This window comes from Scyliorhinus torazame, chromosome 9 (assembly GCF_047496885.1).
Source record: "Scyliorhinus torazame isolate Kashiwa2021f chromosome 9, sScyTor2.1, whole genome shotgun sequence".
Lineage (NCBI taxonomy): Eukaryota > Metazoa > Chordata > Chondrichthyes > Carcharhiniformes > Scyliorhinidae > Scyliorhinus > Scyliorhinus torazame.
The window spans coordinates 49,926,315-49,941,162 of NC_092715.1; the positions used below are offsets into that span (position 1 = coordinate 49,926,315).

At 49.2% G+C, this 14,848-nt stretch overlaps 1 protein-coding gene across 9 annotated transcripts in view; it reads left to right on the top strand.

Annotated features, from left to right (window-relative positions):
- The window catches only part of LOC140429185 (storkhead-box protein 2-like), a 484,578-nt gene that overhangs the window by 430,605 nt on the left and 39,125 nt on the right, over positions 1–14,848 (top strand). For 5 of the 9 annotated variants that reach the window (XM_072515851.1, XM_072515853.1, XM_072515856.1 and 2 more), the window contains exon 2: positions 13,885–14,037. In XM_072515851.1, coding sequence (XP_072371952.1) covers positions 13,885–14,037 — 153 coding nt within the window. Of the gene's footprint in view, positions 1–13,218; positions 13,316–13,884; positions 14,038–14,848 lie in introns of those variants that run through there. The other 4 variants (XM_072515858.1, XM_072515859.1, XM_072515855.1 and 1 more) reach the window with 3 other exon arrangements.

A 14,848-nucleotide genomic window follows, 5' to 3' on the forward strand; every position in this document is an offset into this window, starting at 1 on the left:
GTGTCGGAAATACACCAGGAGATGAAAGAAGAAGGGGAAGCGCTGGTAGAAGAGTTGAAGGGTAAATGGGAGGAGGAGCTGGGGGAGGAGATCGAGGAAGGTCTGTGGGCGAATGCCCTAGGAAGGGTTAATTCCTCCTCCTCGTGTGCCAGGCTCAGCCTGATACAATTTAAGGTGGTTCGCACCTGACGGGGGCGAGGTTGAGCAGGTTCTTTGGGGTAGAGGACAGATGTGGAAGGTGCTCAGGGAGCCCGGTGAACCATGTCCATATGTTTTGGTCATGCCCGGCACTGGAGGGGTTCTGGAGAGGAGTGGCGGGAGCAATATCTCAGGTGGTGAAAGTCCGGGTCAAGCCAAGCTGGAGGCTAGCAATATTTGGAGTAGTGGACGAGCCGGGAGTGCAGGAGGCGAAAGAGGCCGGCATTCTGGCCTTTGCGTCCCTCGTAGCCCGGCGAAGAATCTTGCTAATGTGGAAGGCGGCGAAGGCCCCCAGCGTGGAGGCCTGGATAAACGACATGGCTGGGTTCATAAAGTTGGAAAGGATTAAGTTCGCCTTGAGAGGGTCTGCGCAGGGGTTCTACAGGCGGTGGCAACCGTTCCTGGACTATCTCGCGGAGCGTTAGAGGAAGATCGGTCAGCAGCAGCGGGAACCTGGGGGGGTGGGGGAGAGAGGGGGGACTGCCTGGGAGGGTGGATGAGCAAGTGATAACATGAAGGGTTGGGGAAACTGGCACGTGCGGGAGAGAGCAGGTGTACAAACACATGTAAATATATCATTTTGCCATGTATATATCTTGCTCTGCGCGATTTCTCGTTATTTTGTTACGGGGGGGGTTATTGTTTGTAAGGGAGAAAAATTGTGTTAAAAAACTTTAATAAATATATATTTTTTAAAAATAGGAGCAGGAGGCCATTCAGCCCTTCGAGCCTGTTCCACCATTCATTACAATCATAGCTGATCATCCAACTCAATAGTCTCATCCCACCGTCTTCCCCCCCATATCCTTTGATCCCTTTTAGCCAAAAGTGCTATATCTAATAATAATAATAATCACAAGTAATTATTGTCACAAGTAGGCTTCAATGAAGTTATGTGAAAAGACCCTAATCGCCACATTCCGGCCGGCGCCTGTTCAGGGAGGCAGGGATGGGAATTGAACCCGCGCTGCTGGTCTTGTTCTGCATTACAAGCCAGTTGTTTAGCCCACTGTGCTAAACTAGCCTAATTGCATCTTGAAAACATACAATGTTTTGGCCTCAACTACTTCCTGTGGTAATGAATTCCACAGGCTTACCACTCCCTGGGTGAAGAAATTTCTCCTCACCTCTGTCCTAAATGGTCTGCTCCGTATCCTCAGACTGTGACCCCTGGGGCGAGATTCTCCGACCCCCCGCCGGATATTCGGCGGGGGCGGGAATCGCGCCGCGCCAGTTGGCGGGCCCCCCCGCGATTCTCCGGCCCGGATGGGCTGAAGTCCCGCCGCTAAAATGCCTGTCCTGCTGGCGTAGATTAAACCACCTACCTTACCGGCGGGACAAAGCTCGCGGGCGGGCTCCGGGATCCTGGGGGGGGCGCGGGGCGATCAGGCCCCAGGGGGGTGCCCCCACAGTGGCCTGGCCCGCGATCGGGGCCCACCGATCCGCGGGCGGGCCTGTGCCGTGGGGGCACTCTTTCCCTTCCGCCTTCGCCACCGTCTCCACCATGGCGGAGGCGGAAGAGACTCCCTCCACTGCGCATGCAGAGATGTCATTTCCGCGCCAGCTGGCGGGGCACCAAAGGCCTTTTCCGCTAGCTGGCGGGGCGGAAATTCATCCGGCGCAGGCCTAGCCCCTTAAGCTTGGGGCTCGGCCTCCAAAGATGCGGAGCATTCTGCACCTTTGGGGCGGCGCGATGCCCGACTGACTTGCGCCGTTTTGGGCGCCAGTCGGTGGACATCGCACCGTTTCCAGAGAATTTTGCCCCTGATTCTGGACACCCAATTCTACTGAGTAAAATTAGGTAGTAAATTGTAAAGCTTTTCTTGCTGCTTCGTGCACTGAGTTGTTGCAAACAGTTAACTGAAATTACACAAGGCAGCAAAAAGTATAACGAGGATATTTTCTCCAAAGCAGGAAGCTTGAAAGTATCGTGAACAGAAAATGAATCTGCCAGATGAAGCGTGATCTACCATTTCATCACCTTGATGATGAAATGTTCATGGGGAAACATTTCTGAGCCAGGAAACAGTGAGATAAATCACAGTGAACTCTGAAGTGCTCGAGTAAAACTGCGGGGCCCAAGCCACCACCTCCAGTTTCACCTGAATGCTCCCGTTGCTCTCCCTTTCAGTGATGAAGTGAGGTGTCTTGTTACATCTGTAAATAGCTTCATTGTCACTCAGGACAGATGGCTGCAATTTTATCTGCTGTCATGTAAATACTTCACCTAATCTCCCCAACCCAAAGAGGTGCATTCCTTAGTAATGAGGTGCTCAGGCACAGTATAAACTGTGCACATCACTGTACACAGCTGGCTTTAACGCAACATGCTTTAAAAAAATTATTTTGGTGCCTTTCCAGTTCAGAGTGCCGGTTCCCTGCACTTACATTTTCAAAAAACTGTCTCCCATATCCTGATGGAATAATCGCAGATCCGTTTTATCCTCGGCCTCCAATTCCACTATGGAATATTGGCGAACCATGACCTGTTTTTGAAAAATATGTCTTTCATCACAATTAGGAAATAACTAGTCATTTACGCTGCACCACACAACACTGTCTCCCTCCTGAGGCCTCCGTAGAGTTCTGTCATCATCACATTGTCACTGCAAAATCTGATAAATGGGGCCGAGACAATGCTGCAGCACAATCGTAAGCTTCATGGAAAGAATGAGCGCGCAGAGTTGCACAGAACACTTTTATGAGAGTTACAAAACGTCAGGCAACACTCACAGGAAATGGGCCATCAGGATTTGTTCGCTGCTCATTATATAACACCACTGGCAGAGTGGATTAAAAACTGCCATTAAACGTTTGATTATTTACAGTGCAGTTTGTTGTCTTGAATGAAAATTTGGGCTGAGCCAGGACCTGTGTATGAGCCTGCGATAGGTGGGGCAGAAGAAGCTAGGCCCAATCCACTTCACCTGGCCATTCAGTCCTAAGTCCTGGTCTGCTCCATTGCCCTCTTTAAACAATCGATCCAATAAACCCATAAAAGATGCAAAGTCTCTTCCTCAATTAATGCCATGATGTGGAGATACCGGCGTTGGACTGGGGTGAGCACAGTACAAAGTCTTACAACACCAGGTTAAAGTCAAACAGGTTTGTTTCGATGTCACTAGCTTTTGGAGCGCTGCTCCTTCCTCAGGTGAATCAATTAATGCCAGTAACAAACGTTTCATGCCAAGATAGCCTTCAAGTGTAAATAAATCTGCCCTAATCTCTACATTCACTGTTTTAGTGGCTATTTTCATGTGTGAATAAATCATGCAAACAATTATTGAATACATCGCCTCTTTTTCAGTAGTCTATACTCCTGCACTGGTTCCTTGAACAACTAGGCCAAATGCTTTGCAACTCTTTCTCTAAACCCCATTGTCTTTTCATCTCCCTCTTCCCTTTTGTGACCCTTTCTGAAAGCCACCTATGATGAAATTCTTGGTTGCCTCTTCCATCTCCATCTCTTTCTTTGCTTCAGCATCCATTTTGACCAGATGATGGCTCCATGAGATACATTGGGATGATTCTGATGCCTTAAAGGTCACACTAAATAGAACTTATTGCAGCCGTATGAACTGAAACTTCAAATATGCTATTTTTGCCCCCTAACTTCAAAAGATAGATGTAGAGATAAGCAAACCCAATACCATTTCACGGCTGAGCAAAGTTCTGCTAATATCAATTTCCTAATTTAATTCATTTTTGGTATGAATTTGCACCAATGCCGAAGCTGCACAAAATAGTAGGAAAGCCCTTCCAAATTTACTTTAGGTGTTAAGCTCTTTGTTAACTTTAGACCCATCATTCCATCTTGCTGGAATCTGTGAAATTTCAACTTCTTTGCCTGATTTTATACAGTGGAGACAGAGGGGGCGATCTAACCAAATTCATTCTACGTGTGGTAGCGAGTAGGAATCATTGAGTGTTTCCCGATGGCCAACTTGCCGATGCCATCACCAGTATCTAACATTAATTAGGCCACTTAACGAAGCCCCATGGGCATCACGCCGCAAATGGCTGACCTGCTGCTGATTCACCGGGACCCCGCCCGGCAGCTCCCCGCTAACGAGGGGAGCAGCACTTAAACCGGTCCCGCAGAACAAACCCCAGACAGCACGCAGCCAAGGCACCGCGCAGACCAGCTCCACGATTCGGGGATGCCGACCTGGCCAGACTGATGGACGCGGTGGAGTCCACACAGGATAACGTGTTCTGACGAGGGAATCAGGGGGTTAGCCAAAGGTCAGCAAGTGCCGCCTGGGAGGCAGTAGCAACAGGCGTCAGCTCTGGGAGTGTCACCTGGAGGATGGCCACCCAGTGCCTTAAGAAGCTCAACGACCTCCACAGGCTGCATTGGTGAGTTGACATCGGTCCCCTGGCATCAGTTCCGCCTGCATCCCAATGCCAACGACCCTGCGTCTGGTGCACCCCTCCCTCAGCACAATGCCGTGACGTGCCCTTGCACGCCCTGGCACCAACCAGCACACCCCACCCATGCCCAGTTGTGGGGTCCATGCCTGTCCCCCACCATACCCCCCCCCCCCCAACCCCAGTGCTTGAATTATGTGGCTCACGATGGCATCCCCCGGTGACCCCGCAGAATATGTTGGCCCATCAACCGACGGGAAAGGGCCGAGACGGGCAGCAGGGTGCCAGAACTCCGGGTTCTCACCCCCTACAAGGAACGGGCCCTGGAGGTCGCGTGGTGACAAGGGACAGATAAGTCACCAATGCAGAGGTGAGCATCCGCCGACCTCCACCTAGATGACCTATCATACATGGTTGTTCATGCCAGCATGGTGACCCGTCCCTCTCACTGACCACATGTCCATTCCTCCACAGGAGCTCAGCAGATGGTGCCAGCCCGTTCGGGATGCCCCCCCCCCCACACGCACCTCCTATTCAAGGGTACAACTCGGAGGAGAGCTCCGAAGATGCCACCACTGATGTGTCATGACTGTCATCCCCACCCTCCTGCCACAATTTGGTGAGCACCACACAGTCGCAGAAGCAGATCAGGTGGAGGCAGGACCATCCAGAGGACACAGCTGTCGGAGGTCGGCTGGATCCCAAGACCTAGCTGAGTCCCAGTCAGCTGCCGAGCCTCTGGACCAGGCTATCCCGGAGCTGACGCAATCGATAGGTTGCGGCCAAGAGATTTAGAGGGAGGTGTCAGCGACACTCAGTGAGTCCATAGCCGATTGGAGGAGTCCAAAAGGAGCTAGTGCTGGAAATTCAATGCACCGAGGCCAACACTGGTAGGGTGGTGACCGCAGTGGAGAGCATGGAGCATCATGTCAGCAACAGGAGTGGTGGTGTCCGAGGTATGCTCAGTCAATGACCGCCATGGCTGAGTGCCTCGACAGCATGTCCGAGTCACTGGGGGACTTGTGCCTAATGCAGGTGGATCTTTGCAAGGCACTGCGGAGCATGTCCCAGTCTCAGGTGGGCATCGCTGAAGTGTTCCAGAGCATGTCCCGGTCGCTGAGGACAATATCTCAGAAGCAACTGGACATTGGCGAGGCACTGCAGATCATCGATTAGGGAGCCGCCAGCACTGACAGAGCCAGAGGACACGGGGTATCTGGTGCTCAATCCAACTGTCACTCCATCCTGAGATGATCCCCAGGACCTTATGGGCACCGATTGGGAGCAGGGAGCAATGGAGGTCAACCCAGAGCCTCCCTATGGGGTGACAGCAGCGGTCACCAGCTCTCCCGAGTCTACTCCACCTGACAACGGTGCATCCCGGGGTCAGCGTGTGCAACAGAGTGGCATGGTGAGGTATGTGCCACTGCTAAGTTGGCAGGGTCTCTCCAGCTCCAGGTCCTCCCAGGTCCATCCGCCAGGGCATCAAAGCCATGGGACACTGTAAGCAGCAGCCTGCCCTCCTGATGTGTATCTCAGGGACACAACTAGACATAGCGGTAGAGCACGGTGGACTAAGCAGATAGAGCATTACTGATGGGGTACTGGGGGGGAGGAAGGGCATTACCATCGGGAGCTAGGGACGGCTGGAATCACAACTGTACACCATTAAAAAACGTTACACCCAAGACACGTAAAGCGTCTGTCAGGATATTCTGCACTACAGGCCGGCATGCACCCTGCCCAATCCCGGGAGACCTTTGCTCTCCCCCTGCCCCAGCCCCCGAAGCTCCCAGACCTCCCCCCACCTCCGCAGGCATACCACATGCAGGTGATGGGTGTGAGCACATGCTCAGCAGACAGTCAGGAGTAAGAGTAGACTGTGGAATAGATGGATGAGCACCAGAGCTCAACTCACAGCTCAACTCCTGCCTTGTATATTGACCCGCTGACAGTGCCGACAAAGGCCAATCATGGTGGAGTGATGTAACACAGACCCTGGGAGAATGGAACAGGTCGATTGGGGGGGGGGGGGGGGGCACAGCTAACAGGTGGGTGGGGTGGGGATAATGGGGAGGGTTAGGGAGCGGGTAGTGTGAGGCATGGGGGGAAGGGGGAGAGAGAATAGATGTAGCCACATCCTATGAAAAGAGGGCGAGGTTGAGGACCTCCTTGGTCCTCCGGGGATGCTAGACCCTTATCCGCCGCCTGTCCTCCGGCCGACCCTGCGGGTCCTCCCCGGGCTCATCCTCCAGCCCCTCCTGGTCTGGCTTCTACTCGGAGGTGGTCACATGTTCCACCTCCAGCACGTCGCTTCGCTGCTGTGCCAGGTTGTGGAGAGCACAGCAGACCACCACAAAACGGGCGACCCTCCTGGGGGTGTACTACAGTGCACCACCAGAGTGTCAAAGCATTGCAACTGCATTTTCAGCAACCCGATGTACCGCTCAATGATAGCCCAGGTGGCCACATGAGCCTTGTTATATAAGGTTCTCCACATTGATCACCAGCCTCCATACTGGCTTCACCAGTCAGGTCCTAAGTGGGTACCTCTTATCCCCCAAAAGCCATCCGTTCACCCTGGGATGTCCCTCAAGATGCCGAGTATCTCCAACTGCTTCAGGATGTAGCTGTCGTGCACACTCCCTGGAAATCGTGCATGCTCATGAGGTGGTGGTCGCACACAAGCTGAACATTCAGGGGGTGGAACCCCTTCCTGTTAATGAAGGACGCTCCCAGACTGCCCGTTGCGCTCAAGGCGACATGAATGCCATCTATAACGCACTGGACCTGGATCATCCCGGTGATAAGAACAAAGAAAATTACAGCACAGGAACAGGCCCTTCGGCCCTCCCAGCCTGCGCCGATCCAGATCCTTTATCTAAACCTGTCTTCTATTTTCCAAGGATCTACTTCCCTCTGTTACCCGCCCGTTCATATATCTGTCTAGATGCATCATAAATGATGCTATCGTGCCCGCCTCTATCACCTCCGCCTGCAAAACGTTCCAGGCACCCACCGCCCTCTGCGTAAAAAACTTTCCACACACATCTCCCTTAAACTTTCCCCCTCTCACCTTGAAATCATGACCCCTTGTAATTGACACCCCCACTCTTGGAAAAAGTCCATACCCCTCATAATTTGTAGACCTCAATCTGGTTCCCCCTCAACCTCCGTCTTTCCAATGAAAACAATCCGAATATACTCAACCTTTCTTCATAGCTAGCACCCTCCATACCAGGCAACATTCTGGTGAACCTCCTCTGCACCCTCTCTAAAGCATCCACATCCTTCTGGTATTGTGGCAACCAGAACTGCACGCAGTATTCCAAATGTGGCCTAACTAAAGTCCTATACAACTGTAACATGACCTGCCGACTCTTGTACTCAATACCCCGTCCGATGAAGGCAAGCATGCTGTATGCCTTCTTGACCACTCTATCGATCTGCGTTGCCACCTTCAGGGTACAATGGACCTGAACTCCCAGATCTCTCTGTACATCAATTTTCCCCAGGACTCTTCCATTGACCGTATAGTCCGCTCTTGAATTAGATCTTCCAAAATGCATCACCTTGCATTTGCCTGGATTGAACTCCATCTGCCATTTCTCTGCCCAACTCTCCAATCTATCTATATTTTGCTGTATTCTCTGATAGTCCTCCTCGCTATCTGCAACTCCACCAATCTTAGTATCATCTGCAAACTTGCTAATCAGACCACCTATACCTTCATCCAGATCATTTATGTATATCACAAACAACAGTGGTCCGAGCGTGGATCCCTGTGGAGCACCACACATCACCTTTCTCCATTTTGAGACACTCCCTTCCACCACTACTCTCTGTCTCCTGTTACCCAGCCAGTTCTTTATCCATCTAGCTAGTACACCCTGAACCCCATACAACTTCACTTTTTCCATCAACCTGCCATGGGAAACTTTATCAAATGCCTTACTGAAGTCCAGGTATATGACGTCTACAGCCCTTCCCTCATCAATTAACTTTGTCACTTCCTCAAAGAATTCTATTAGGTTTGTGCACTTCCCTGCACAAAACCATGCTGCCTATCACTGATAAGTCTATTTTCTTCCAAATGTGAATAAATCCTATCCCTCAGTATCTTCTCCAACAGTTTGCCTACCACTGACGTCAAGCTCACAGGTCTATAATTCCCTGGATTATCCCTGCTACCCTTCTTAAACAAAGGGACAACATTATCGATTCTCCAGTCCTCCGGGACCTGACCCGTGCTCAAGGATGCTGCAAAGATATCTGTTAAGGCCCCAGCTATTTCGTCCCTCGCTTCCCTCAGTAACCTGGAATAGATCCCATCCGGACCTGGGGACTTGTCCACCTTAATGCCTTTTAAAATACCCAAAACTTCCCCCTTCCTTCTGCCGACTTGACCAAGAGTATTTAGCCATCCATCCCTAGCCTCAACATCCGCCACGCATAAATTCCCTCTTTTGTCTTTGAATGGGCCAATCCTTTCTCTAGTTACCTTCTTGCTCCTTATTTACGAATAAAAGGCTTTGGGATTTTCCTTAACCCTGTTAGCCAAAGATATTTCATGACCCCTTTTAGCCCTCTTTATTGCGCGTTTGAGATCTGTCCTACTTTCCCGATATTCCTCCATCTTCCAAGCTTCATCAGTTTTAAGTCGCCTAGATCTTATGTATGCTTCCTTTTTCATCTTAACTAGTCTCACAATTCCACCCGTCATCCATGGTTCCCTAATCTTGCCATTTCTATCCCTCATTTTCACAGAGACATGTCTGTCCTGCACTCTAATCAACCTTTCCTTAAAAGACTGCCACATTTCAAATGTGGATTTACCCTTAAACAGCTGATCCCAATCCACATTCCCTAGCTCCTGCCGAATTTTGTTATACTTGGCTTTTCCCCAATTTAGCACACTTCCTTTAGGACCACTCTCGTCTTTGACCATGAGTATTCTAAAACTTACGGAATTGTGATCGCTATTCTCAAAGTAATCACTGACTGAAACTTCAACCACCTGGCCGGAATCATTCCCCAATACCAGGTCCAGTATGGCCCCTCCCCGAGTTGGACTATTTACATACTGCTCTAAAAAACTCTCCTAGATGCTCCTTACAAATTCTGTTCCATCTACGCCTCCAACACTACATGAGTCCCATTCAATGTTGGGGAAGTTAAAATCTCCCATCACCACCACCCTATTGCTCCTACATTTTTCTGTAATCTGTCTACATATTTGTACCTCTACTTCATGCTCGCTTTCGGGAAGCCTGTAGTAAAGTCCCAACAATGTTACTGCACCCTTCCTATTTCTTAGCTCTACCCATATTGTCTCAGTGCTCGAATCCTCCATCGTGCCCTCCTTAATCACAGCTGTGATATCATCTCTGACCAGTAATCCAACACCTCCACCCCTTTTACCTCCCTCTCTATCCCTCCTGAAGCATCTATACCGTGGGATATTTAGTTGCCAATCTTGCCCTTCCCTCAGCCAAGTCTCAGTAATACCAATAACATCATATTCCCAGGTACTAATCCAAGCCCTAAATTCATCTGCCTTACTTGCTACACTTCTCGCATTGAAACAAATGCACCTCAGACCACCTGTCCCTTTGCGTTCATCATCTCTTCCCTGTCTACTCTTCCCCTTAGTCACATTGAGTTTATTATCCAGTACCTGACTGGCTTTAGTTGCTGCCTCTTTACTGACCTCTAATTTCCTAATTTGGTTCCCATGCCCCTGCCACATTAGTTTAAAACCTCTCCAACAGTGTTAGCAAAAGCACCCCATAGGACATTGGTTCCACTCCTGCCCAGGTGTACTCCATCCGATTTGTAATGGTCCCACCGCCCCCAGAACCGATTCCAATGTCCCAAAAATCTGAACCCCTCCCTCCTGCACCTTCTCCCAAGCCACGTATTCATTCTGACTATTCTTGAATTTCTTCTCTGACTGTCTCGTGGCACAGGTAGCAATCCTGAGATTACTACCTTTGAGGTCCTACTTTTTAACTTATCTCCTAACTCCCTAAATTCTGATTGTAGGACGGTGATGGTGGAGACTCCTGCTGCCCGGCATCTTGGTGGGCTTGGTCCAGGTCAAAGTTTTTGTAGTCGGCTGCCCGGGCAAACAGGGCATCCGTGACCTCATGGATGCACTTGTGGGCTATGGGTTGGGATATGCCACACTAGTCCCTGCTTGAGCCCTGGAATGATTCCGAGATGCAGACATTCAGGGCTGTGGCAACCTTGACTCAGCAGGAGTGGTAGCCTCCTCTTCCACATGTTGCCAAGTCCACAGTGACATAGCACAGGTGCCACACCATCTCCTTGTTGAGTGCAGCACATGCTGTCCATCATCTGTTCGAAGGACCAGCAACGTCTGTACACCCCTTGGACTGCCGCTGGCCTCCCCTATGGGTCCCTCCCCAGCCTGATGGACAGCCGTATCCTCAGGGTGTGGAGTGGGGCCCTGCACATGGGCCACCACCTCGAGCTTCTGTTGACGCTGCTGCCGCCACCTTCTGGCCGCCTGATCTGCCAACACCACCATGAGGGCAGATTCCTCAGGGTCCAAGATAACATCATAATGTAATATCTGTAAGGAATTGGAGAGGGTGAGAGACAGACAATCAGTTAGGGCTTCCACCCCAGGACCCTCGGATGCCCCAAGCCTTCCCCACCCGCCATTCCTCAGGGTGCCATCTAACATGCTCTGCACATGCACCCCCGGCCGCATCGGTGGCCTCTACACACAGGATCCCGGAACCTATACTCTAGACACCCGCTGATAACGCCGCCTGACTGAGCGCAGATTCCCCTCCCCGGTCCACACACTCTGGTCAGGGGGATGTCCCCGGTGCTCCTGGGTGTTCGGATGCTGGCCGCTGCCTCTGTGGTGTTGATGCCTCCGGTGTTCAGTCAAAGTGTCCAGGCCTCACAGCCTGATTGCAATGCTAGGCAACAACACTCGCCTGCTTCATGGCACATCTACCCACAGAAATCCACTTGGAAGCTGTGAAGTGCTCCCATTACTAGAATTGCCAATTCTAGCATTAACGATAGCCTTCAGCTGTGCGGCTAGTGGCCGCCATGGTCAAAGGAGGCTAAAATGATGACCGCGCTCCGAGCACTGGCGCAGCAGTCTCGGTACCCCTGGGATGACTGCCTGATTTCCAAGATGACTACCATTGCGCTAGCCTCACGTTTTCAAATAAATTATTAAACGGCACCAATGTGACCACCCGCTGTGGGGGGGGGGGGGGGGGGGGGGGTTATATCATGGCAGGACATTCGGTAGGGGGTCCTTCCCATTAATTGAATGGAGATTGGTCTTAATTGGTGATTATTGATTTCTCGCCACGCCGCAGTGGAATCCTAATCTTGCCAATGGGAGCGGGCCGGTTAGATCGGAATCCGATCGGCGCCTGCCGTAGTTCCCGATTTTGGACTCTCCCGCTAACTAACCGGCCCGCTCGTTATCGCATCTGGCGTGACGTGGCCGGTAGATCGCGTCCAGAATCTCCCGTATTTCCAGACATTTGCAAACTGCAGAAGGTAAACAGAGAAGGGGAAAACTTTAATTAACGCTGATCTGACTTTCCCTCAGTGAGGCTGTCTCCACATTTGTAACTCTTTATACACTGTAACAACAATGGGAATATACTACAAATGTAACACAAGAGTGCTACTGCCCCAACTCACTTTACGATTCAAGTGCCTGTGATTCAGTTTCCAGGATTTTATTGCACACCAGCCGACAAGTAGATTTTTTGGGGAATAAATTAAGATGTCACAAACTTTCCATCTGTGCAGCAATATATAACAAAAAGTGGAGCACTGTAAAGCAGGAAATGTCAAGGTAGTGAAAATACTTAATAAAGAATAACAAATGGTAGCATATGTAGAACTTCTGGGTAAGGTATACAGTTCTCAGCTCGCTTTGGGGGATGTATTTTTATAAATGTTGAGCGTATAAAAATGTAAAACTAATGAGTTTGACATGGTTTGTCAATGTGTATTTGTCTACTTTTTGCCTTATTTCTGCCTTGGGAAATCAGTGGTGGTATGTTAGATTGAACTGGTGCCAGATCTTGTCCATAATGAAGAATAATAGCGTCTCAGGGCACAAGAGAACAATACCATCATAACATCAGAGGTGCAAATTTATAGATTGCCCTCTGTGTCCCAGTCAGAACCTCCAGTTTGCAGTGCTGAAAGGTGGTAGCAATTTCTGCGAAAATATATGTTCGTGCCTTATCAACCCTGAGAGTCTGCAATTAAATGGGTTACTTCAGCTGCCCTTTCAGAAAGCAATCTCAGTTAGGAAAAGGGGGCCTGGATCTCGCAAACTTATTTTTGCAATCCGATTGTAAGTTTCACGACCCGGCTCTGTAAACGTGTGTTACCAATGAAAGAAACACAGCAAACAAAAACAATTTGTATTCGACGGTTTATTCCTTTGAACTATATTCCAGAGAAACATCACACTTTCCCCATCCCCCGCCCCCCGGAATTACTCCAATACCGACCTGAAAGGCAGTGTTTCATGACATGGTACTATTGTACCAGTGGTAGCGGCAGACTGAAATACAACACCTGAGTGAAGTTGGCTACTGTGCACTTGGTCAGTCGTGGTGGTAGCAGCAGTGTCTAAAACTGTTAGGGAAGTTCCAGCAACCACGTGTACACCCACTTGCAACAGGGGTCCGATTAGTGTTTTCTCCTTCCCGCCAGCCCAGCCAAGGTTCGTGACCACAGACAAAAATCCTTGGCGACTGGATCGAGAGAAACCAGTTTTATTGCAAAGATATAATCAGTATACTCTTCAGATCCCAGCCAGGTCTGAGGTGTCGGTTACCAGTCTGGCCGACTTTTATATCAGTCTATTACCCTGTCCACGGACTCCCCGCCTCCCAATGGGTCATAACTCCAAGCAAGTTAAAACCTATAGTAACCCTAATATTGGTTAATTTAGCAGATCACAAACTATTGTCCTGTATGAATATTATTTTGGTTCTGGTTTGGTTACACTATTGATTTTTTTGTTACAGTGTAGTTGAGAGCAGGGTGATACAGAGAAGATGAACGGGATTAATTTGCAACTCTTCGTATGTCAAGTTTCACATGAGCCAGTTTACAACATTTATCGTTACTTTTGATGCGTGATATCTGGCTTATATTGACCTGGTCAATATTGATTCATTTTCTGAAGTATTTGTTTTAACTGTGGATACTGAGGAATGTGTATGTTAAACAGAATAAATGAAGTTTGCCTTTCGTACAATAAAACTAATTCGGTTTATTTCTCCGCAGGTGATGTGTCACCGATCAGTATGTCCCCCATCAGCCAATCACAGTTTATTCCACTTGGAGAGATACTTTGCTTGGCCATCTCAGCAATGAATGCCTCCAGGAAACCGGTCTCACAGGAAGCACTCATGGAACATTTAGCGACCTGCTTTCCAGGTATATTTTGAGTGACGAATGTTTTGCAAAATATATTGAGACTAGCGACAATTCTGAATTTAATAATATCAAAAGGTATTTTGTTTTCCCTCCATGGCAAAAGAAGTTTGAAATCTAGAGCCCCACTAATATTGTCGTCAAAGCTCTTTGTCTAGGAGGTGAATCAGTCAGTGTGCGTTTGCATCAAGGAGAGGAGGGGGGGGGGGGCTCAATCCTGCTGCTTTCTAAGAGCCTTATGTGAAGCAAAAATAGAAACTACTGGGGAATAAAGTAGGTCCTCACCTGTAAGTTAAGTAGACAGTTAACATTTTGGGTGTATCACTGTTTTACAGATGCTGATTATCAGCACTTTCTGATTTCTTGTTTTAGATTTAAAGGTTTTTTTTAATTTGCAGAACCTTACGTGAAAGAGTGGCCATGTTAGGTTGTTCATATTAACATACAGTGTAGCTGTTTGGTATGACTTGCACATTTATGCACTCTTGTGTCATTTGTGTCAAGCACTGTCGTGACCTGTGCTAGTCATGGGCAAAGTCCAGTTATTACCAGCATAGCTTTACATGAGTACAATTGACTTTTATAATTAAACTGCTGTGTTCCTGGTGTTGGAGGGGGGAAAAAACATTCCAGCCAATGATTTCAGATGAGCTGGCAGCAGCCCGGCAGTAGAAATTCAGAGGCCAACTGGTTATTGTAAAATAATTTCAAACAAAAAGCAGGACCCTCCTTTACATTATTTCCAGCAACTATTAAGTTCAATTATTAAATCATTCAATTTAACATGTTGGTCAGTATTCTATCAGGTGTCATC